Source organism: Cottoperca gobio, chromosome 24 (genome assembly GCF_900634415.1).
Source record: "Cottoperca gobio chromosome 24, fCotGob3.1, whole genome shotgun sequence".
In the NCBI taxonomy this organism is placed as follows: domain Eukaryota; kingdom Metazoa; phylum Chordata; class Actinopteri; order Perciformes; family Bovichtidae; genus Cottoperca; species Cottoperca gobio.
Genome location: NC_041378.1, coordinates 3568182 through 3590489, shown reverse-complemented (window position 1 = coordinate 3590489; position 22308 = coordinate 3568182). Strand labels below are relative to the sequence as shown.

The window sequence follows — 22308 nt, the reverse complement described above, 5'->3', positions numbered from 1 at the left end:
TGATTGGCTGTTGCCGTACTGTCAGCATCGAAGCATCTGTGGCTCGCGCTCTGCCAGCTGTCCTCGCACACTCGGCTGGTGCTGGGCAACGGTGAGAAGCTCCCGCTGAGGAGGATCTGTGAGTCTGAAGAAAAAGGGTAGGACGCCATAAAACATATATAAAATTAACATGTCAGGGTTTCTTTTATTAAATCTAGTAATGGTTGACAATAATGAAGGAATTAATTATCAACGTTCATATTTAGACCGTTAAAATGATTGATTATGTCTCGTCTAACGTTAATAACCGCAGGGTTTTAACGGTTATAACCATTTTCTACTTGGAAATACGTTGGCTTATTATCAAGAGATTTTCTAAAATGTTGTATCTTGTATTGCCATTTTCAGTCACCCAGTGATGTATTTCTACCTCTACATTTGAATGGACATTAATTAATGCGAGCTTTGTCTTTACTGAATGATATTTTAAATGACATTGTGTTTTTTACGTGACACTAAATCACTAGAAAAATGAATGAGGATTGGTTGTATGTTGTAGGCGTCGTGTGCCTTTCGGCGATGAATTATGGGTAAGATGTGATTGAGTGTGTGTGTGTGTGTGTGTGTGTGTGTGGGTGTATGTGTTTGTGTATTTGGCGTGCCATCAGTGCATCAAGGCTGTGTGTGTGTGTGTGTGTGTGTGTGTGTGTGTGTGTGTGTGTGTGTGTGTGTGTGTGTGTGTGTGTTGGCCGTTATGTAAGTCTTATATTCGTTTATAGGTTTTTCTCTTTTCTACCAAGTATATTGAGTCACAGTGGTAGTGATGATGAGGAGGGTCTGTAGTCGTCATGTAGACAAACGAGCCTGCTGGTGTGTGTGTGTGTGTGTGTGTGTGTGTGTGTGTGTGTGTCTGCTGAAGAAGCTGGTCACAGTGTGAGTGAGAAATGCTGCTGGGTGTGTCACTGTTTGTGATTTGGACGGGTGATTTGATCTCCTGTTTTACCTCATGTTCTTTTGTATTTAGGTGTTTTTTTTTGCGTGCAGACCTGCTCTGGTTTTGTAGATCAGAAGGTTTTGAGCTCTTCACATCATTTGGTTTAAGAATCCTCAATGGTGCAATAGGGGGCTCCAGTGGTCCTAAGTGCAGCACAATGAATTGAATATATTAGACAGCATCCTAGATGACGTAACCTGTCTGCCAACACATTGTGTATTTCATTAGGGTTGCATTTATTCAGCTGTATTATCTTTTAGTCTGTAAATGTTAAGATAACTATGGATGCACATCACAAATGTGCAGCAATATGAAACACAAGACAAGAGAAATTCTCACAAACCCACACAATAAGTCTTAAGGCCTGGGTAAGCTCCAAAAAAACCTGGTTTGTAATACGTGTCGTTATACCACCTCTGAAGGCAAATGTGTTTAGTGTATATTTTTTGGTGTTAGAAAAAACTGGGGTTATGTCCAATCAAAATGGGTCATCCTATGAGGAGCATGAATGTGCAATGTGTATGACATGGCCAGAATTTTAGTTTAAAACATAAAAAAAAAAAATGACATTATCAACAGAATGTGGAAGTGTTGATGATATGTCAAAGACGTCTATACATTGTGTTGCAGAGATATCTACTGAAATGAGCATGCTAACCAGCTAGCTCCGGCTCGTCCTGTCTTGTAATACCACTTTTCTTTCTGGAGGCGATAGTGAGTCACTGTAGCGCCAGTCTGCCCTCAGCCCAAAGAACAAAGAAGTAGAGCTGCCCCGAGAGCTTTTCAGTCACATGGAAGGTACAGGGTCCTTGTACGTTTTGATAGTTTGTTTATTAGATTAAATCCAAAGTGGCAGGAAACTCTCGCTCCACAAAACTAGGAGACTACTTTGCTGGGAGTAGAGCATGGGGAGGTTCCTGTACACGGGCGGCTGTGGCTCAGGAGGTAGAGTGGTTGTCCACCGGTTGGAAGGTTGGTGGTTTTATCCCCAGCCCATGCAGTCAGCATGTCGAAGTGTCCTTGGGCAAGATACTGAACCCCAAATTGCTTCCGAGTGTGTATGCGCCTCTGACTCTGTATGAATGTGTGTGACATGTGTTGTAAAGCGCTTTGAGTGATTGGAAAGATTGGAAAAGCGCTATATAAAAGCAGTCCATTTACCATTTACAAATCCCAAGCCAGTGTAAACCCCAGCTCACAGTCGGTCACGGTCGGCTCCTGGGGGACTGCCCCTACTCCCCGTTTCTCAGCAAACTCTCTGTTGCTGCCGTTACACAGGTTAGAGACAGCAGGCCACCAGCCCGCTTTGACTCCTAACTTTATGTATTCTTGCCCTGCTGTTAGTTAGTAGTTGCTTATTTTATATATATAACTGATGACTTTATATTTAGATTGTATGGCCCAAGTAGTAGAGGTGAAATACTGCCGCCTATTTCTTTGGAGCATGTGGCTAGGCGTTACACACTGCCCCTTTAATAATAATAATAATAATAATAATAATAATAATAATAATAATAATAATAATAATAATTATAATAATAATAATAATTATAATAATAATAGTAATAACAAATCGGTTTGTTCTTAAGTAGATATTGGGCGTGTTTGTGGCACAGGTCAAAGGTCAGACGGAAGTTCTTCTCTGATAACTCTTTCAGTTTGCCAGAGACAGTGAGAAAAGACAAAGATGGATAAATAAATAAATTATAGACCTGCCTATCTTTCACAATACTATAAAATAGCAGTGCGAAAGAAGAGTTCATGTAGACTAGGTAGAGAGAGAGAGAGAGACAGCCCTAATCCTCTGACTGTTGGCCTAGTTAGTTATGCGACCGCTGTTGTTATTATCTGTTTATCTGTGTGTATGTGATTGACTAATGGCTTATTCATCCATAAACCTCCAGTAGCACCTACAACTCTTAAAACCTCATCCTCCTGTGTGCCTGATGTCTATTCTTATCTCCAATTAGTTGTGAAGGTGTCTGATTCACGTTTGTCCTGGATTTTAAAATAGCTCTAATGTTCACACACACCAGCTCACACATGACGTACACAGGCTCACACATATGAAAGGTAATGACACACACACACACACATGTTGACTCTTGCACACTTGCAAACACACACTGTCCACCGTCCCTCCCTGTGGCGATTACTCTCCAGATCAAGCAGCTGTCTACTCCTTTCTACTCACTTACAACATGCATCAACACACACACACACACACACACACACACACACACACACACACACACACACACACACACATTTTCATGCCACACATGTAGCCTGCACTCAGAAACAGACGTCTGAGGATGTCAGCAGCTACTAAGTCACATTTAAAGATTTACTGTTCAGGTTTTTTTACTTTAGTTCTGTTTAATTCTGTTTCATTTTAGCTTTTATTATTGACAGTAACACTTCAGAGATAGTTTGATTCCACAATAAAATAATTGTACATGATGCAGAAACATCTCATACCTGAAAGACCATTTTTCCTAGGAAGCTTTGTGTCTGGTATGACCATCCATGTTGTTATGAAAACATGTGTGACATTTTGTCAATGTGACTTTCTGCCTGCTGCTCCTCGTTCATTATTAATTAACACCCACATTAAAAACACTGGAGCATGGAGAGAATTCAGGGTGTGTCTCGGTGTGTGCAAGTGTGATCATAATGTGTGTGTGTGTGTGCTGAAGAAGCTGGTCACAGGGTGAGTGAGAAATGCTACTGTTTGTCTGTGTGTGTCTGGCTCTCTGTCCGTCCATCATACTTACTATGACACAGCAGAAAGCTTTTCAGCAGGGTGGTGTTTGGAGTTCAAACACGACAGATGTCAAAGTCGGCTGTTTCAGGCAGCGTTCACATTAAGAGGCATGCGCTGTTGGAACATACCGTTTGGTTATTGCCATCATTTAAAGCACTTTACAACACATGTCCCAACCCATTCACACACATTCATACAGAGTCAGAGGCTATCATACAAGGTGCACATCAGCTCGTCAGTAACAAGAAACACTCACACACCATCGGGAGGAATTCTTGCCCAAGGACACTTTGACATAATGACTGCAGGGGTTGGAACCACTGACCATCCGACCAGTGGACGACCACTCTACCTCCTGAGCCACAGCCCCCCATGATAAGTACTGATTAGAACCAACACACCAAAATGTAAAGCTTTTATACTTTAGTCGTCCACAGATGCCCCTAGAGGACATGCAACCCTGATTGTTAAGCTCCCTTCCTTTGAGCAGCTGGAGGGCTTACTGTGTGTGTTTGTGAGTATTAAAGGTGTCACTGTCCAGAATGTCAATTATATAAGTTGACTTGACTTTTCTTTGGCTTACAGTTCTCACAGTGACAGGAGCTGACCGGAAAAAGAATAGTGACAACAGCAGCTTCAGCCTTTAAATATCAGTAATAGAGGATATCATGTCGACGTCTCACTCCCTCTCAAAATCACTATTTAACTTTCTCTCCTACTGACTGCTTTTCTCTTGAAAACCTTTGCTCACATGAGAAATTATAAACTAATGTGGTGACATTTTCAACATGACCAAACAAAAACAGCAGAACAATAAATGTAACTGATTGATAAGTATCATCAAAAGCATTGTTCTTGAATTTAATCAAATTGGCTGCATTTATTGCATGAGAGAGACCTGGGAGAAACAGCCAGGTGCAGAATTTATTATCAGAAGCTAACAAGTCAGCAGAACTTAAAACAGTCCCTTGAGTTTGTACCAGGCCTGCTTTAACTGTGGCCCCCACTAATATGTGTTTCCACTGCGGTGTCAGTTCCTATTGGATTTGTTGTGACTTGGTCGTTAGTAGACAGTGGCGGTTCACTTTATGCACCTGTGATACAGGTCTAGCTGCATCAGTATCACCTACATCCAAAAGAGTCATATGTGGGTCATTTTTCAAAATAATCTGCTTGTAGAAGAAAAATCTAAATACGTTTCGTATTCTACAGCTTTAGAAAGCAGAACGACTGCATCTTAAATCTTAAGCCATGTTAAATCATTTCTGAAGTATTTCATTTTATTTCTAAATACATAAAGTACTTTGGACATTCAACATAATAAACAAGCAAATGTCATAACATAGCATTTACATAGCATTTAAACCTCAGTTGAGAAAAGGTACAGACATTTAAACATAATCAATGTTTATTAATTATTACTGTTTAGTCTTTTATACAACCCACAGAAGCTAAGAAAGAGTTATGAGTTAAGAAAAACATTTTAAAGTACATCACAAAACTTGTTTTAATGTACACAAAAGGGAAATTGTTACATTACTCTGATTGGCCTGATGGGGGCGCTACACTTAATGGACAGAAGGTCAAACAAAGTTGAGATTTTATTTGAAGTGTTTTTTAAATATCCGTCTCATTGGGTTGATAACGACAACAGTCTTGGTGTTTTAGTATGCTTCATCACACGTTAACATGCAATGTGCATGTGTGTGTGTGTGTGTGTGTGTGTGTGTGTGTGTGTGTGTGTGTGTGTGTGTGTGTGTGTGTCTGTAGGCTTTTCCACTGAAAGCACTCCAGTTCCCATCTCCTGGGAAACCAATCTTTTATTCTGGCTGCCAGGCCTTTAGGGCACTGCTTTCCATACTGCATACCCCCCCCCCCCCCCCATCACCACCACCATGTTCACCACAATCACTTCATCTTTCATCTCTACACAATCATCTCCTTCTACTCTTCCTTTATCACTGGACTCATCTCTTTCTGTCCATCCTTATTACTCTTCCTCTATCTTTTAAGTTCTCCATCTCTTCTTCGCCCCTCAATCTTATCTGAGATCCACTGGAGTCTGACCTGGTGCCAAATGATTTATGTTTGGTGCTGAAGCAATAGAGTTGTGCTATTCAATGCATATTTTCTTATAGATAACTGCTCTTATTCTCTTATGAAGACCATGCCCAACCTTCCTCCAACTCTTTGGACCCATTTCAGTGTCATCTGGTTGGGGTACAAATTTCTCTCCTCATTATTCTGTTCACTCTTTCTTCCCCTCCTCTGTCTCCTCTCTCTCTATTCTCCTCCATCTCTTTGAGTTTGATTCTGTGTGACTGGGAGGCCATTGTGTCCTGCCATCAAACACATTGCATACAGCCATCCATGCAGAATACACACATGCATACAGAGGGATGTTTGTAGAGGAAGCTCAGTTTGTTGATCCCATTAGACTTGCTCACTCTGCTTTTTCCCCAATAATCATATACATGTATCACATAGGGACCAATAGTTGTTAATGTGGCAACAATACACTTTTTATGTACAATATACTTTATAGATTGTCATAAAAACACGCGCAAAAAAATAGGAAAAATGTGAATTTAGACACATACAGTATTTTACTCTTATCCTTGCAAGAAAAATGTCTTTATTTCATTGAGGTTCACAAGACTCAGCTTTACTGCTATGTTAACCTGTTCAAAATTAAACAAAGGGCTCTAAACATTTCCTGAGTGTGATATGTCCTGTAATACAACCTGAAATTACCATCGCCAGAAGTTATCATTATCTTTTGTAAAGGAGGGGGCAGGGGGCAAGATCACAAACACCACCGGGCATTCATTTTGAAAAGTGCTTATTGTGCATCATAAAGAAATGGCTGAAATTAGGTTAATTAGATCCAGGTTTTTAACCAGAATCCCTGTAGGACCATTAACATTCAACTTGCTTTGTATATTTATAGAACAAAGGGCTGTAACATGCATTGTATAAAGCTGGTAAGTAAGCATTTAAAAAGCCTCTACTTTCCATCAGTCGGTGCAGAACTCTGAGAATCTGTTATATTCCCGCAGATACTGTAATAGATTTGTAAATTATAGATCCTCTGCTCCCCATTTAATATTTCATAGACACAGCTGAAGCATTTTCTAGCTGAAGTTTTCTGTTTTCAGAGACAGAAAGACAGAAACTGTAACAGCAGAAAGTACAAGATTGGTCTAATACTGGATGATTGTCCTCTTGTGCAGGGAAAGCTTTTTCTTTACCCATATAACTTTCAAAAACACACAATCCCATTCACTGCCACAAGCCACTATGAGACTCGAGCTTTCCTTCTCACAACAGGAACATTTTGCATTCATTCTCGTTGGCAGCGGCTTTAGTTTTGTTGTCGTTAGTAAGACTATGAAAAGGATCCTTAGAAAGGCGTGCTTCCTGCAACTGACTAGAGAGGTGCAAGGCCATGTTTGTGTAGTTGAGGTTCTTCACAACAATATTACATTGTTATGTTAAACAAATTAAATACAGAATACAAATAGCTTCTCACTTTCGCTCTACTTACTTGCTTTTTCAGAAGATTTTATTTGTATTGCTGTTTCCAAATTCATCATCGTAGAGCACAAACACATTTCTCCTCTTTCCCTCTCGCTCAGGACTGTTTTGTGTTCTGTTTCACAGAGAGATTTCTACTTTTCAAATCATTTTGTTTCTTTATCGTGACTAGAACTGCTTTTGTCGGCTAAGTAATCGTGATATGTCTCCACTCAACCTATGCCTGTTTCATAAGGCTCAATCTCCCTGGGTGCACAATGGGCGACTCTGTTGCTGGTCAGGAGAGTCAGGACTGGGAATGAAGGAGTGTGCGTGAGGAAGAAAATATTTTCTTTGTGGTGAAATGCATTTGTGCACAGCAAGCCTTGGACAGCCTTGTTGAAGGCGTGGTTAGAGCTGAAAAAATGAGTGATTTCCAGACTGCCACTCAAACATGACAAATGAGTCATGCAGCAGCGTGTTCTTGGTTATTCTCTGCTTGTACAGAACTCTGCAGTGTCCACATTATGGTCATCTGCACCTTTGTAATGTAATATTGATTTGAACTACTTTTTTTTGTTCCTCTGGTAGGATTAAAACTGCCAACATGGGGTCGATGCGTATCCTCATCAAGGGAGGGAAGGTGGTCAACGATGACTTCACCCAGGAAGCAGATGTCTTCATTGAGAACGGCATCATTCAGCAGGTAGACTTAATTTACATACACACGCACCATTTTACTGAAGTCCACACATTAAAATATACTAAATCCTGTATTTTGTCTTAAAGATTTCTGTCATTCTTGCGCGCACACACACACACACACACACACACACACACACACACACACACACACACACACACACACACACACACACACACACACACACACACACACACACACACACGCTTTGACCTACACACTCTCTGTCCAGTGTATCCACAGCTGTTAGTGTGACTCATTTCACAATAATCCAGTATGAGGAGAATGAGTGCTTGATGATCGTAAACGCTATAATTAGCTCACAGAATGTTGTCATGGAAATAAGCATCGTTTTATATGAAGAGGATGCATTTGACCTAGAAACATGGAAAGCTCAGCTGTACATCTACTAAAACACTCCATTGATTTTTAGCATTTGCTCAGAGGGTCGTGTCAGTGTCGCCATCCTGTTACCAAGTCAGGGTCCATATGTGACATTAAATGTTTCTTCAGTTTTAAATGATACTGGAGCTGAATTTGTTTTTTAAAGAATATTTTGAAGACGTTTTTGAATATGATCATTAATGCTCAGATAAACAGCCCTTTAATGATGCATAAGATACGGGCAGTATTGGAAGAACCTAAGAATATACACAGACATGCTAGGTTGTCTATTCTGATTTGCCAGTATTATTATTCCTTTCCAAGGCATCATGGAGGTGATAATATACCAAAGGATGCGCAAATATAAGAAATAAAATGTCTGAGGTGAAGAACACTCCAATACAAAGCAGAGTGTGTTTACCTTCCAGCTCCATGCTACTCCAAAATTGAATTTAGAAAGCTGGTCCCGCCTTGTTAGCAGCTCTGTGAGGCTGTGCTTCAGCACCGTGGTGCTTTAAGCTAAAAGCTAAATGTTAACTTTCATCTATTACCAACATAAAAATTGTATTTGTCCGATATGTTTATGACCTGCAGAACTAATGACATTCAGCCACACGTTTAGTTTGGAGCAAATGTTAACAAGCTAAACTAAGATGGTGAACATAATAAACATTATACTTGCTTAACATCAGCATATGAGCCATGTTGTCAATGTGAGCGTGTTAAGGGATCTGCAAAGTTATTACAATTCATCCTGAGATAAATACGTGTACCAGATTTCATGACAGTTCATTCAATAATTAATATTTACTTATAATGATATCTACAGTACTTCAGTATGAAAAGACATTTCACTCACAGCCACACATGTAAGCTTGTGGTGGCGCTAGAGGGAAAGTCATCAAAGTAATTAGGACTCTGGAATCATTAATGTCTGTATCCAACTTTATGACAATCTCAATTTAAGTGTTGAGATATTGCAAATAGTAAGTGAACATTTAATCAAAATCAAGCACTCGCTGTGGCTGTGGTATAATGTTCCATATAAAATCCCCATCTTTGATTGACCCTCTTAAAAAACCACTCAGTCTCTGTTCACAAGTTAATGGACTACCTTAATGCACATTGACCCAAACACCTAATGTCCTTAAGAGTCATTACACATTCTGTGGTTCAGACGCACATTATGGGTACTAAGGGTGTATTAATAAGGTTGTGTAATTCGTGTGCTCGTGCTCTCTGTGGCAGGTTGGAAAGGAACTGATGATACCAGGCGGGGCTAAGGTGATTGACGCCTCTGGAAAGCTGGTGTTGCCGGGCGGAATAGACACCAGCGTGCATCTGGAACAGACTTTCATGAACGCCAGCATTCAGGATGACTTCTACAGTGGGACCAAGGTACACACACACACACACACACACACACACACACACACACACACACACACACACACACACACACACACACACACACACTGACGGGGCTTGTCAGCATGCCTCTGATTAAACACATTTAGAAACCAGAGACAGCTGTCATACACAGGCATACTTTCTCTCTCACGCACTCTCTGTCTTGTCTACATGCAGATCTTCACCCTGCTTCATACAATCATCACGACTAATGACCTCATGTGTTCTCATGCTGGTCCTTTAGGAAGCAAACAGCTGTCACAAGTTTCTGGTTGAATGCAAAGAGTTCTCTTTTTACACACACAGCTGTTCAGTCTTTAAATCGTATTCGTTTATATTCCAATGGCTCTGCATGTTTTCCTCTGAGAGCAGAGAGGATGTTTTAATACATTCAAAAGAGGGAGTGTAGTTGTTGCCTGCAGTAGTACGTGCTGGAGGGTGTGTGGGCTGTTTGTTGTTGGGGTTTTTTGTCACTGGGGGGGTTTAATTCAATGGTGTCAGCTCGGTGCGTGAAGGTGTGGCAGTCGCTACATATTGTAAGCTCAGAATAAAGATAAAACACGTTGACATAAATTCATTTTGGCGATGTTTAAATAATTCAATTACAGCAATAGTGCATTTAGGACCAACGTTCCTTCTTATGTGATTTTTCTTGTTAAACTACGTCTAACAATTAATTACATTTACAAAATGATCATTGCACCACTGAAGGTCCCCAGAGGATGAAGAGTGTCTGAATAGTAATGAACATGTTCGAAGTGGAGCGAAAATGTAACTCTATCATCATTATTGTCCCCAGATATGTATGTTTTAGGTAAAGTAAACATTAAACTCCAGGCCTGTATTGGTGGTAGTTTCATACAAGAACATTCAAAACTGCTTTTGTTTCCTACATAAAGATAATGAATTATAAACCTGGTAGTTACTTGATGTTATAGTTGGGATTGTTTGTCTTCCAATATGTCAGATAGAGTATACTTTATTTGTTCTAGGTAGAGAAACTGCATCTCTACTCCTCTGAATATGTGATGGTGGGGATTCTTGCTCCCACTTCAACAGAATGAGGCGTCTACATTAGCTACTGGAGAAGCCAAAGCTACTGACTTAGCCGGTTGTGTGTTTTACATTTGAAACAGTAGCCTGAGTTGTCCAGCCCTACACTCCGGTGGAATTAACATCAGCTCCACCAGATTTTACCTGCAGGGACTTTGCAGAGCTGTATCTCAGTGAAATGAGGTCAGAGTCTGATGGAATGCCATCTGAAGTGGGGTGAGAAGAATTTGGGGGGATTGAATCATTCATTTACCAGCTTCACCCCCCCCCCCTCCTCCACTGACCCTGCTGCCATGGCAACTAACCCGCTCTTAGGGAACAAATGTGTGTGTGCACGCATGAACATGGCAGTATTGTGTGGTCTCTATGGTGACTGCGCTACTGTGGTAACGGCTCATGTGCAATTGTGATGGACCCCAAAACTATTTCTCTCCGCATCCTCTCCCCTCCCTCCTGCCATTTTGTAACAGTGTGCTCCCTCTCATGATTTCTTTCCATCCTCCTCTCTTTCCTCCCCCCACTATTTCCTCTGCTTCACCCCCCCCCCCCCCCCTCCCTTGTCTCTCCCACCGCTCCCCTCCTGTGCAGACTCACACTGACTTGCAGTAGGAGGGCGATCGGTAGAGAACATGCAGTGTAGAAAGTTAGCGCATTGCGTTTCTTCTTGTAATGAGGCTGTGCGTTCAGATTCAGAGTTATAGTGTAGGTGCACTTAACATTTACTGATCTCAAATATACACATAAACAAAAAAGTAGATGTTTTATCCAATATAAAAGCTGTCCCAGTCGGTGTAGAGAGACATGTGGGGAAAGAGAGTCGGTGAATGACATGCAGCAAATGATCCGGCCGACGGGTGCATTTGGCCCATGTGTTATGCACCCTAACCTAAAGTATTATTTTTTAAGGAATTATTATTTTCTTTAACAATCAAGCTAAAATAGTCAAGTGTTTTAAGTAGGATTTATTTTCAATGGTACGTTATTACCTACTAGAATGCAACTTTAAACTCTGCTGCTTTTCAGTTTTCGTTAACTAGCCAGACAGATAGTAAGACAACTATCTAACTCAACTAACTCAACAAAGCAAACGTATAAGTAATATCCACGACTAACAGCAGCTTCTCCCAGATGATATCATGTCACTGTTCATTACCTGAAAACCCTCTATTGCATTTGTATTTTGTTGTAATAGCATTTAAATTAGAAACCTGGTTGTTGAAACCATTTAAAATCCAACATAAAACATAAACACTCCACGAAAGTACAGTAACATTTGTACTAACGGTATACCATATACTTTACTTACACTGTACTGAAGTGTGACTCAGTCTTTAAATTGCGACCGGATCAGATTTGCTCATCAAGGAAGAATATTTAACTAAAATGGCAGACCAGCTCTGTATCTCTCCCAGCATGCACTGCAGATATAATTGTAATGCTTCTGCAGGCAGGAGAGGCAGAGGGAGGTGGTGGAGGAGGAGGAGGAGGAGGAGGAGGTGTTCAGCTGTAATGTGAGGTATGAGAGGTGCTGATAGAGGCTGATCACAGAGCTGGTAATCTGTCTGACACTGATAGTCTCTCCCAGATTCCAACATACAAAGATCATCTCATCCTCTCAGATCAGCCATGTCTCACCCCCTCTGTCTGTCTTTTTTACTTTCTTTTCAGCGGATTATCTTCACAGTAGGCGTCGGGGGGTATTTAATAGACTGGGGGGTTTATGATAAAACACTATATTGGGTTTATGTGTCACCATCCACTTAAGCTGCGCTGTCAAAGATCAGATACATGTTTAAGGGAAGAGGGAGAACAGTATGTCGGGTTTACTGTGGCTTCACAAGGAAGCTGTTAGATATAAACCATGTCGATGATATGATGGTGTAGTATCACAAGATAACAAAATAAATGCTTTCATTTCAAATTAAAATAACAAACAAAACAGAAGTTAAAGTCAAATAGAAACAGGCAGCCTATATAAGTACTCAATAAAGTCAAATTCAGTCAGTCATTTGGCCTGATTTAGTATTTTGGGGATGTTTTTCTTGACTAGAATAAAAAATTGCATTTTGGTGCATGAGCTGCATGCGAGAAGTCTCCTCTAGGTTTCTACACCGTGTCTGTCGGATGATGGCTTATTCTGCTCAGCAACACGAGTTACAAACAGTTTCATCAGAACAAACTGACTGATCATACGATTTGGTATTTCTTTAATCCCTTCAGCAGATTTGAAATGTAGGACAGTCTAAATTTGGAAGCACCCTTAAAAGAGGAAAAACAGGACCGGATGAAAGACATTTCATCCAGCTGACAGTTTCTTTATTCCAGTTTGGCAGAAAAAAGTCTGGTGCTGGCCTCTGCAAGCCTCACACACGATAAGTGTAAGTGAACGATTGTAATGTTCAGTATACTCTACATACACTGTATGACTTCATCTTTTCTCCCTTTACCTCTTCTCTCACGCTCTTTGTTCCCTTCTTCTGCTCATACTATCCCTCTTGAGAAGTGTACAGGCAGTAAATCTTAATTAAGGGCGTGCAGAATAAATCCCACAATCCCTAAATGTGTCACACACCCACACACACACACACACACACACACACACACACACACACATGCACACACACTGACAGTGATCAATGACAATCTTAATGCACACACATGTGCAGAGACCATCGATGCTGACGCTGCAGATGATTCGGACTGGTTACTATGGTAATGGCGCGAACCTGATAGCTCGTTGGCTGTTGGAACTGTCACTCAAAAGCGGATGACCCCGCCTCTGTCTGGAGTGTGGCGAAAACGTCTACATGCAGAGACATTAAACCAGGGTTGTGTTCAAATTTAGTAACATTTCATTCAGGCTATGTTTTAGAAGCGACACAGACGTAATAACTGAATTGTGTTTGTGAACATCTTTTCTGCTTCTTTTTTATACGAGCTGTAAATGAATTGAAGAAAGTCTGCAGGGACTCTCTCTGTTCATATCTGTTTCCCCATCACTCCTCAGAACAATATCCCTGTCAGACTCTGTTAGAGGATATTGAAAGAGTGACTGTGAATTTTTGATGGAGAAAGGAGTATAAGGAAAATGAGGAAGAGGAGGAGGAGGAAGAAGAGGGTGGGCACATGCGACAGGCATGGCTGAGCAGTATCTGTTGTCATGGCTACACGAAAGTGCATTTACCATTCGACCGACCGAGATGAGTCACTGCAGATCACTCACTTCTCTTCATCAGTCCTCCATCCTTCCTCTCATCTTTTCAGTGTCTTCTCCTCTTCTTCTCATTTTCATCTTTCATATTTGTCTTCTCCAATTTGCTGCTGTCTTGGAGTTGTTGTGGAAAAACAGGCACCAGATTCAGAAAAATAAAAGATTTTAGGATTGCAAGACACTGCTATACGTCAAACATCAACATGACAAGACATCTTCCAGTCACATATATACACAACACATACTTCAAATAACTTATACACACAATAGAAGAAAGAAAATTAATGCTACAAACTAAATATAATGTTTTGTAAATCAGATTAAGTCAGCCTTTGTGCATCATCTTTGTTTGAATCAATTTACACAACTAGTAACAAGTAGACTTTATGATGATGAGTTCATAAGGAAGGACTATGACTCATTGTCACCGGACAAACAGTGTCTGTGTGCTTCACAGTGGAATCATTGTCCTCGCCTCTAATCAATCTCTCAATTCTCTTCCTCTGCCTCCCGTTTTCTGTCTCCTCCTTCCTTCCTTCCTTCCTCACCTCTCCCCCCCCCCTCACCTCATCCAGGCGGCTCTGATGGGTGGCACCACCATGGTGATGGCTCTGGCCCTGCCTGAACAACACTGCTCTCTGGTGGAAGCCTACGAGAATTGCCGAGCTCTGGCGGACGCCAAGGCGTGCTGCGACTACGCTCTGCACGTCGGGGTGACTTGGTGGGGACCGAAGGTAAGACCCAAAGAAAGGTTCAACATGTGAGAAACATTTATATCTTTATCTTTTATAAACAGATGTCATTATTTGCTGTTTTGCTCCTCAAACTTTTATCCTCGCTGAATAAATTAGAAAGCAGCCAAAGCATTTTTGTGTCTGGATGAAATGTGTAATGACCTAGATTAAACCTTACTGGATGTAGGTTAACGCACATGCTCACTGGGCACGTTAGGCACATTGTATGAGTCAACTGTGCCTCATTGAGCCTTTGGCTTTAATGTCTGTGCTGCATCATCTGCTGACTTTGTGCATGTGCCACATCTTATTATATTTAGTCAAATGTTTAACACCAGAAAATCTAGCTGTTAATGATATCCTTGTAATACCATGATGGCCTTGTCAATTGACCTGGTAGTTATTTCTTTATTAACTCATCAATTGGTGTATTAAACATTAGGAAATATTTTAAATGCCCTCCCCAAATCCCCAGAGCCCACTCATATGTCTTAACCAAAATATAATAATGGTCAATACACCTGAATTTCTCTAGTTTTAATTGCTATATGACATCTTGGCTTTTTAAATGAAGGAAAATAAGCACTTCTTTCATATAGTCAATGTCATAAAGTATTCAAATTCAAATAGCTTTATTGGCATGACCATAATGACATGCAGTGTCAAAGCATTGTACACATGTTCAGGATTAAAAGGATATGCAAATACATTTTGAATATACCGTTGTATACATTCTCCTTTATTAGATTTTATGACCCCTTTGATTGCAGTACTCTATCTGCTAAACACCATATGGTTTCTGTTTACTGCATTTTGAGTGAATCATATAGATTTTTATATGCGGTGAATGTCTCTGTGGGACTTCTGATGTTCACCAATTTGAATGCAATGTGATCTCACTCTGACTGCTCTGCAAGCTCATTTCACGGCCCATAAAATACACACACACACACTAACACACACACACTAACACACAGCTCTGCGCCCACATTCACACTGGCTGATGCTCTTCGCTGCTGCAAACCAAACTTTGTTCTTGACCCCTGAACTTTGTCCTGTGGCCAGGTGCGTAGTGAGATGGAGACCCTGGTGAGGGAGCATGGGGTGAACTCTTTCCAGATGTACATGGCCTACAAAGATATGATGATGCTGAGGGACTCAGAGCTCTACCAGACGCTGCAGACCTGTAAGGACATCGGGGGCATCGCTCGCGTCCACGCTGAGAACGGAGAGCTCGTGGCAGAGGTGCACATCAAATAACCACAAATGCATATTTCTCCATGTTTTCCTTTTAATAAGAGATGGTCAGCACAGTGAAAGATACACCGATCGAAAGACCGCCGGTTGTCAGCTGAACAGCTGTGACTAGTGACAGGACGATCAGTGTCATATATATTCCATTTTCTGCCGGTCAAATTTACACACGTGTCGCTTGATGGTTTAAGTCCGCGCACACAGCGACACAGACACATTATGTTGTGGGTGTGGTAGTTCTTCAGCGTGAGTGAAGAAGACAAAACGCTTGCTGTTTGGAACACCTGCAAGTCCAAAATAAGCCTTTGAGGAACAACCTACAAAACAAGGTTGTGACAAGAAGAAGGTCCTGTAACATGCAGTTTTTGAGAAAATGTATTGAAGTTAATGAAATCAATGTTTTATTATGAATATACAAGTGAATTTAAACTTTCCATGAAAGAGAAGTTACAACATTTTTGGTTTATGCCGTCAGTTATAGTTCTCTGAAAGAAAGAAAGATCTAGTGATGGTGATTAATTGCTGAATATGAAATTAGTAACATTTCTGACTCTTTATTCATCTGCATGTGTTGTTGTTTTATTTACATTGAAGAGACAATTACATCATTTATTCAAGTTATGTTGAACTGTGTGTGTGTGTGTGTGTGTGTGTGTGTGTGTGTGTGTGTGTGTGTGTGTGTGTGTGTGTGTGTGTGTGTGTGTGTTGTTAGGGTGCCAAAGAGGCTCTGGATCTGGGCATCAGTGGACCGGAGGGTATTGAGATCAGTCGACCAGAGGAGGTAAATTCACATCTGTGGTTATTTCTTATCACCCAGTTTTTTTATATTTATATATTTAAATTATATTAAAAAGTTTGTTTTTTTACTCTTTTACACATTTAAACATTTGAATATAAATGTCAAAGGACTACTTATTAAAATCTCTGCCTTATTTTCTACAGCTGGAGTCTGAGGCTACTCACAGAGCTATCACCATCGCCAACAGGGTAAACAGACGCAAAACCAGATTTTAATGTCCTGTCAGTGCGCAGCTGTCTGTATGTCATTAATGAATGAATGAATGTGCTTGTGTTTGCAGGCTCACTGCCCGATCTACCTGGTGAATGTGTCCAGCATGTCTGCTGGAGACATGATTGCTGCTGCTAAGATGCAAGGTGAGAGAGATGACAGTGGTGATGAAGATAAAGATGATATAAGATGATATTCTTGTTAAAAACCTCTTTGCTTTTCTTTCCGCAGGTAAGGTGGTCCACGCAGAGACCACAGTAGCTCACGCGGTGCTGAACGGGATGCAATATTACCACCAGGACTGGGCTCATGCTGCCGCCCACGTCATCGTCCCTCCTCTCCGTATCGACCCCAACACACCCAGCTACCTCATGGGCCTGCTGGGCAAGTATGTGCTCAGTACAGACATCAAATACAGCACTGACATCAAAGATCTTTTATCATACAGGGTCTATGATTGGGAATAATTTAGACAGTTAACATGCATATCCTGTTTCCAGTGACTCTCTGAGTGTGGTGGCATCAGAGCACCGTCCATTCAGCATCAAGCAGAGAGCTTTGGGGAAGGAGGACTTCACAAAGATCCCTCATGGAATGGCTGGAGTCCAGGACAGGATGAGTGTCATCTGGGAGAGGGGAGTGGTACGTACACACATACACACAAGCTGATGTCCATTGTGTCAGCTACTTTTTTATTTAGTCTTAGTCCTGTGTCAAAAGCTTTCAGTGATTAGCTGCCAGTGTGTCCGTGTCCATTCAGTGTCCATTTGTATTTTTATTTGCACTGGCTAATAATAACCTGAAGGATTAAAGTCCAAAGAATCCTCTGACACTAACTAGAAACCACAGATTATTACCATTAATTGTATTTTTCCTCACATGTTTTCAATGCCTGCAGGTTACAGGAAAAATGGATGAGAATCGTTTTGTGGCAGTGACGAGCTCTAACGCCGCAAAGATCTACAACCTTTACCCACGCAAGGGTCGTATCATCCCCGGGGCTGACGCTGACCTGGTGGTCTGGGACCCGGATGCGACGAGGTACGCAGTTATATTTACAACATGAAGACAAACATTACTCGTTGTTATTGTTTGATTTAGTGCGGAACAAACACACTTGGTATTATTGGCTGTTGTGTCTGCGCAGGACGCTCTCTGTGAGCACTCAGGTGCAGGGCGGAGACTTCAACATGTACGAGGGGTTGCGCTGCCACGGCGTTCCCTTGGTCACCATCAGCCGAGGACGTTTGGTGTGTGAGAACGGTGTGTTCATGTGTGCCGAGGGATCCGGAAAGTTCTACCCTCAGCGCACCTTCCCGGACTACCTCTACAAGAAGATGGTGCAGAGAGAAAAGGTGTGTTCACTTTCATTCATTCTGATCACTCGAATCAAAATATGTTCCTGATGTTTCTCAAAAAGTTATGTAGTTGCGGCAGCAGGACTCGTGCTGTGCTTTGCTGCGTCAGCTGAATGCCAACCTGCTAACACACCCATCATACTGAGTCTAACTGCACTGGTTTGACAGTCTTTATAAAGGATTTAATGCTCCTGCTCTCGCTGTGCGCTGACACAGTCTTTCTGCTGCTGCTGCTGCTGCTGCTGCTGCTGCTGCTGCTGCTGCTGCTGCTGCTGCTGCTGCTGCTGCTGCCCTCCTCCACCCAACCTCTGCAGGGTTTCTGTTCTCTTTTAGTTTACTCTGATGATATTGATCATTTATGGGAATTAGTTTTCTATGCTTTCTGCATTTCATACAGTATATGTCAAGTTATTTAATAATCACCGAATTACAGATTTACATGTTTTTATACTTAAGGCTGGTTATTTATAAATAATCTATCACCGTTTATAACAGTGAAAAAAGATTTTAAAATGTTGCTCACTGTAAGATGGCTGTGTTTAAGTACCTAGCGGATATCTCACAAGAGAAATGCGACACATTTGGGAGCATGCAGACAGAATATCTGGGTCATCTTAAACTGCTCTGCTACTTTTTAAAAATAGGTATTTTTTGCAGTCAGAATCTGTAAAAGCCAAACACTTTGAGCTTTGTTCTACTCTTGAGGACGCTCCTTAAGATTAGAGTTTGACTTTTGATGAGGAGTGTGTGTGTGTGTGTCTGTGTGTGTGTGTGTGTGTGTGTGTGTGTGTGTGTGTGTGTGTGTGTGTGTGCTGTACTTACTCTTAACCTTCCACCTCCTCCCTCTCTGTTTCAGACTCAGGGTTATAAAGGGGTTGACAGGGATCCCTACTCTGGTGATGTGGCCATGGTAGCAAACACTCTGAAGAAGGAGCTCGGTTTGGGCCCCATAGACGGAGATGCGTCCAACAAAGGCTGTCCTCGCGCGCACCAGGGAGTCCGAGACCTCCACGAGTCCTCATTTAGCCTCTCCGGTAGGCTAGAATAAAGATCATAACGTTGTGGTTAGGGCTGCACAATATATCGCGATGAAAGACTACAATGTCGCACTCAGGGACTTTTTTTAATTAGTTGAAAGAGTTAAAGTTTCATTAAAAAATGCTGTTTTCAGACTCTCAAATATAGAGGTTTTGTATCTTATTAAAGTGAATATCTTTAGACAAATAAAGACATTTAAAGACTTCGCCTCGGACTTTGAGAAACTGGAATGGACATTTTTCACTTTTTTCAGACATTTTATAGACCAAACGATTATTTGAGGAAATTCTCATTAGTTTTTTATCAGTGCCTTTTGTGTTCAGTTCAATAAAATAATGTTTTATTAATAATGTAATATTTTTCCTCTCAGGGTCTCAGGTCGATGACCACATCCCGAAGAGGTCCTCCGCCCGGATCCTGGCTCCCCCCGGCGGCCGCTCCAGTGGTATCTGGTAAACGCTGCAGCCGGAGCTTCACCCGTCCGAGTCTTCTTGTTTCGTATTATTCTGCGCAACCAGGAAAACTGCACTGATTTTCAATCACAGGATTAAAGTTAAGAGATGAAAAATAAATTGAAGCACGCGTCTGATTGGTGAAGACCTAACTGACGATCTGCCAAAGTGACTTTTACAAATCTAATTTGTGTCATAATTGGAGTGACTGACCTGAATAATTACACAAGAGTGAAGGGCTATCTATGAATTAAAATTGTTTTGCAAAATTCAAGCTGATCATACCAACATTGACAAAGTCTGCTCATTATCACCCTGCTCGTATCCCGCGGAGAAACGCGAACTAAACAAACTGTGAAAGATCAAAACCAGTACAGTTTTTGATGGTTTGAACTGATGTCGATTGAATTATTTAAAAATATTAAACTGGATTCAGTGAAATATCTATCACACACATTCAATACACTGTAGGCACCGTAGCTTTAGGCTCACATGAAGACGTGTGTGGATTCTGTTTGTGATTCAACACCCGCTGTGCTCAGGCTTCCTGCTGCACCGCGGGTTCCTCTCACACTGTTTTTATTTCCATGGGTGAACTGTGCTGTGTGGTGATGAAATCCAAATGCTTCAAAAACACTGTGTGATTTGACAGCTACACTATCTAAATATCCATCCGTTTATCTTCACTGCCTCTGACTGAGACAACGCTCACATGTCCCAGAAACATCCTGCCTCACCTGTAACGCAGCAGGTCTATACGGACTGAGTCACAGAAGTCATTTCTGTCACGGAACGTTTCTATAGACTTTGCAAAGTGCTAGAAGAGAAGTCCGTTTCTTAAAGGAAGATTTAGTGGGGATATCATGAAGGAAAAGCTTTCTGTTGCTTTGCTGCTGATAACAGAACATAAAAATAATCCTTGACATAATTTAAATCAATAAAGTTAAACGCAGTGCCTTTCTGAATGAAAGACGCAGAAAACACCAGGGGCCTCAATTAGCAGAATGTGCATAAAACAATTGTAAAACTGTGTGTAATAGATTGTCCATAGACGATAAGTAAGATTTCATTCAGTTAGAATCGGCATGAACAGGCTTGTTTACATAAAGAAAAGGTGATATATCCTCAATAACAGCTCTACTGTGTCTTTCCGCTCATTGTTTTGCTTTTACAGCCCACAGCTTTACAGTTTTGGTTTACTCTCGTCGCTCTGTTTCCAGCAATAACGTTCTGATAAACTCATCGTACGCTGCCCCCCCCAGCCCCCAACGACAGACAGACAAACGTTAGCAACTAGCCAGAGAAGAAAATGGAACATTTAGCAGCTAAAGAGCTGGTGGAGACCAAAACAGAGTTAGAAGGAGAGTAAATGCTTGACTTGAGAGACTAAGGTTGATATACTGCTAAATTAGATTCAGCAAAAATATATATGACACAAATGTGTTTCATTTAAGAGCAACGACATTGTTCAATTTAAATTAAAATCACCCTAAAAGATTGGGTAATCCTTTGAATATATTGTCCAATGGTAGACTGTGTGTGTCTGCCACTAGGGGCTTGTTACACACACCCGTTAACATTATCAGTTTCAAATGTTTGAAGATCATAAAGCACAAGAAGAATCTGATTAATCTGATTCTCTGCGTCGGAAATAAGCGTTTACACACAATTTACGTACAAAATTGTGCGTACGCACAACTGATAAATGAGGCCCCAGATTTCGCATAGAGGGACCCGAAAGTAACTGCAAGAAATGATGTTATGTTGTTGAGTTTCAGTAGCATCTCGAGGGCTGGAGAAAGTAAAGTTCCTGTTTGTAGGAAAGTAAAAAGGGATTTATTGTTATTAGAGCAGGAAGATTGAGCTGCACAGTCTGATCCTCTCACCTGCTGATGATGTCTCATTCCTGCCTATCAGTATTATATTTATACATGATCACATCTTCTTGTCTGTGAACTATATACTTAGGATGTTTTTTTTGTTTTGTTTTTTAGTTGAAAGAATAAATGTGCCAATGTGAATCACCCGTGCGACACCCACACCCATGCATGAAGAGCACCACGTGGAGACAGATGAGCGAAATCTCTCCACAAGCTCACAACTGGTGCTGTTTTTTTACTATTACCTACAACGACCTTATTTTACTGTTGGATGGTTTTGTTGTTTTGAAGGCACTGTGACTGGTCGGTGGCTGTGAGTGTTTGTAGATTCTTGTTGTGTCGGACAGTGAAACTGTTGAATCTGTAAGTGGCTGCTTGTTTCTTACCACACAAATAAAGAGATAAAAATAACATCTTGATTCCTTTGTGTCACCTTGTTTCTAGAACGATTCAAAAGATTTGTGATAATAAAAAATAATAAAATAAAATAATATAATTCAGCAAATAATTAATTCAGTAATTGATTACTATATATTATATATACTATATCACTATAAGATTAAGTA

At 41.0% G+C, this 22308-nt stretch overlaps 1 protein-coding gene across 1 annotated transcript; it reads left to right on the top strand.

Moving 5' to 3' along the window:
• Nucleotides 1-34: 34 nt before the first annotated feature.
• On the top strand, nt 35-22161 carry LOC115003584 (dihydropyrimidinase-related protein 5-like). Its single transcript, XM_029425435.1, has 14 exons — nt 35-137; nt 7848-7962; nt 9592-9741; nt 14593-14751; nt 15817-15996; nt 16718-16786; nt 16948-16992; nt 17085-17160; nt 17246-17402; nt 17515-17656; nt 17913-18055; nt 18162-18369; nt 19229-19406; nt 19781-22161. The coding sequence occupies exons 2-14, from the start codon at nt 7864-7866 to the stop codon at nt 19864-19866; spliced, it is 1692 nt and encodes a 563-aa protein (XP_029281295.1). The 5' UTR covers nt 35-137; nt 7848-7863; the 3' UTR covers nt 19867-22161.
• Nucleotides 22162-22308: the final 147 nt, after the last annotated feature.